This window comes from Tarenaya hassleriana, unplaced genomic scaffold (genome assembly GCF_000463585.1).
Source record: "Tarenaya hassleriana unplaced genomic scaffold, ASM46358v1 Cleome14, whole genome shotgun sequence".
Lineage (NCBI taxonomy): Eukaryota > Viridiplantae > Streptophyta > Magnoliopsida > Brassicales > Cleomaceae > Tarenaya > Tarenaya hassleriana.
Window position 1 is genome coordinate 295,540 of NW_010964598.1, and position 2,854 is coordinate 298,393.

The 2,854-nt window shown below is 43.0% G+C and overlaps 1 protein-coding gene across 1 annotated transcript; it reads left to right on the forward strand.

Moving 5' to 3' along the window:
* The first annotated feature begins 948 nt into the window (after positions 1 to 948).
* LOC104808342 lies at positions 949 to 2,096 on the forward strand. Its single transcript, XM_010534019.1, has 3 exons — positions 949 to 1,177; positions 1,292 to 1,402; positions 1,498 to 2,096. Exons 1-3 carry the CDS (start codon positions 949 to 951, stop codon positions 2,094 to 2,096), a joined length of 939 nt encoding a protein of 312 aa, XP_010532321.1.
* Positions 2,097 to 2,854: the final 758 nt, after the last annotated feature.

Here is a 2,854-nt window from a genome sequence, read left to right on the forward strand (position 1 = left end):
AGGAGTGTTGGGACATGAGACCTAGTACCTCTTGATCCTAAACTCAAAAGAATTGTGAAACACATACGACGTCACCAAAAAATAGATAGAGAATAACGAAGATCTCGGTCTTCCTGATGGTGCCGAGGGAAATGCTAACTCAACCTTTGCCCAGTACAACACGCCTAATTAAACACACTTAGCTTTGGGGTGGTATTCGACTACCAGCCATCTACATGTCTAGTTTTGAGCTGAACCCATCTACTACTATTTAGATGTTGGGCAACAATGCTTTCCGGGATAGGCCGAACGAAGTCTCGAACGCACATCTAACTTGCTTTAAATCGGTCTATCAAGAGAGATAACAGGGTGACAGAGGATACACTCCAGTTAATTGCTTTCCCCTGGACTCTCTTGGATGCTACTCTGGAATAGTGTTATGATCTGACACCCAATTTCATCCACACTTGGGAACAACTGGAATGCAATTTATGTAAAAAAAATTCCCAGTTCACCGCACTCAATCAATTCTTTCTGGCATTCATTCATTCAAGCAGGATCATGGGAAAAGTCTTTATGATGCTTGAAGAGGTACAAGGGATATCATAAGTCTTGCCCTCATCACGGACAAGACAAGAACTACCTAATCAACACCTTCTTCTGAGGATTCACGATGGATACAAAGACCTTGATCCGAGCTTCTTGCGGTGGGAGTATCCAGAATAAGTCATTCGTCGAGCTAGAAGAACATATTGAGATGATGGCCCAAGAAGAAGACACTCCGAGCGAGTATTCTAAAGATCTGCCAAAGAAATGCAATGATCAGACCATGCAAATGGTCCTCAACAATTGGTTGTCCTCAATGCTAAGCTCGAAGATTCCAGACGACCCTCTAGGACCGAGCATTCGACGCTAACACAAGAGGAGCTCGGTATGTATGCATGGATAAGAGAGTCGAATATGTGAGCTATGTCGTCAACAATCCCTACCCGGACACGTACAATCTGGGTTGAAAAATTTCATCCCAATCTCTCCTACAAATCGGACAATGTTGAGAATTTCGCGCCGAACAACTTCAGAGCATCCAACAACTCAAACACGAGGATTCCTCCTAACTTTTCTTTTCAGTCCAGGGGTCCAAATCAGAACTCCAACTATAGAACTCAAGGGCAATCCTACATCAATGTCGCACCTCTAGGTAATCCTGAATCCAACCTTGATACGCATGCTTTGCTTATACAGAATCAAGAGAAGGCGAACCAGGAATTCTGAGCTCAGTTCGCGAACATTGAGGCTCACTTCAAGATCATAGGTAATCAGATTGCTCAGCTAGCATTAGCCATTCAAAGACCATCTGGGTCTCTTCCAGATAGCTCTGAGACTAATCCTCGTGAACATGTCAATGCTATTACCTTGAGAAGTGGTAAGCAGGTAGATTCTGGAGACGCACCAATGGTTGAACAAGACGTAGCTCGAGAACCACAGTTTCAGACACTCCCGATGATACACCTGCACCAGTTTACGTGCCTCCTCCTAGGTCACCACCAGTACCGTTTCCATCCCACCTGAGAAAGCACAACGAAGACAGCCAATTCGCAAAGTTCGTTGCGATGCCGAAGAAACTCGAGGTAACCGTGCCATTCACTGCCGCTATTTTGCAGATTCCCTCATACACGAAGTATCTGAAGGACATCCTGACCAAGAAAAGGGTTATTGAGAAAGAAACCATGGCGCTTATTGTTGAATGCAGTGCTCTGATCCAACACGAGCTTCCGCTTAAGCGGTCCGATCCAGGTAGTTTCTCAATCCCTTGTAAATTGGGTAATATTTCCATCGATCGTGCACTTTTTGATCTGGGAACCGACGTCAATCTTCTTCCATTATCGATCTTCAAGAAATTGAATGTGGGTGAGCTAAAACCCACTAGAATGATTCTCCAACTTGCCAATCGTTCTGTTAAATATCCTGTTGGAATATTTGAGGATGTGCCGCTGAAAGTCAGGAACTTCTATATCCCCGTTGACTTCGTGGTCCTCGACATGGATGAACACTCTAAGATACCTATCATTCTTGGTCGTCCATTCCTTAACACTGCAGACGCAATTATCCATGTTTGAGCAGATAGTGATGGATGTGATGCCCTAGGATGATCATACGATATGAGAACTATGTATGATACGATGTATTTATTGGATTAATGCATTGTTTGTTCATTATTTATTTTGCATATTTGATAAATAATGATATCCATGGATCGTTAAGAACGATCCTAAATTCCTTAGTCGCTTGTCATTGTGGGAGCAATGATGAATTAAGACTAACATGAGGCGTGATGGATGATCATGATGATGATCATGTGTATTGGATACGGATCACGATCATGAGTACTTGTTTGGAACAAGTGACTGGATGACTTTGCGTGAGATTGTCAATTGGATTCTATCCATGACTTGAATCTTACTTGATGGTTCACTTTGGATCCTCAGACCTGAGATATCTATTATATCCATCATGACGAGTAATGTACTTTGACTGCGTCAAACGTTGTCTTTAACCGGATGATTATAAAGGCGTGGCTCGGGTACGTTACGAATCATGTAGTGGATAGTAGATAGTCAAGATGGAACTTTGTCTCTCTCAAAAGAGAGAGATATCGCTTGGGCCCGTCGTAGGAGTGAGACTGTAGAAATGTGTGGTCGCACTATAGATGAATGTCATCTATCTCTTACAGTCTGCTCGGGATACGACAAAGCATTCGAACTATAAGTTAGATTATGATATCGTGAGACAAAGAGGATCATCGTTAGAGCTATCTCCGGCTTTTCGGTTAGATCACATCTAACTCTTTCCGATACGGGTAATCATAATGTCTTGC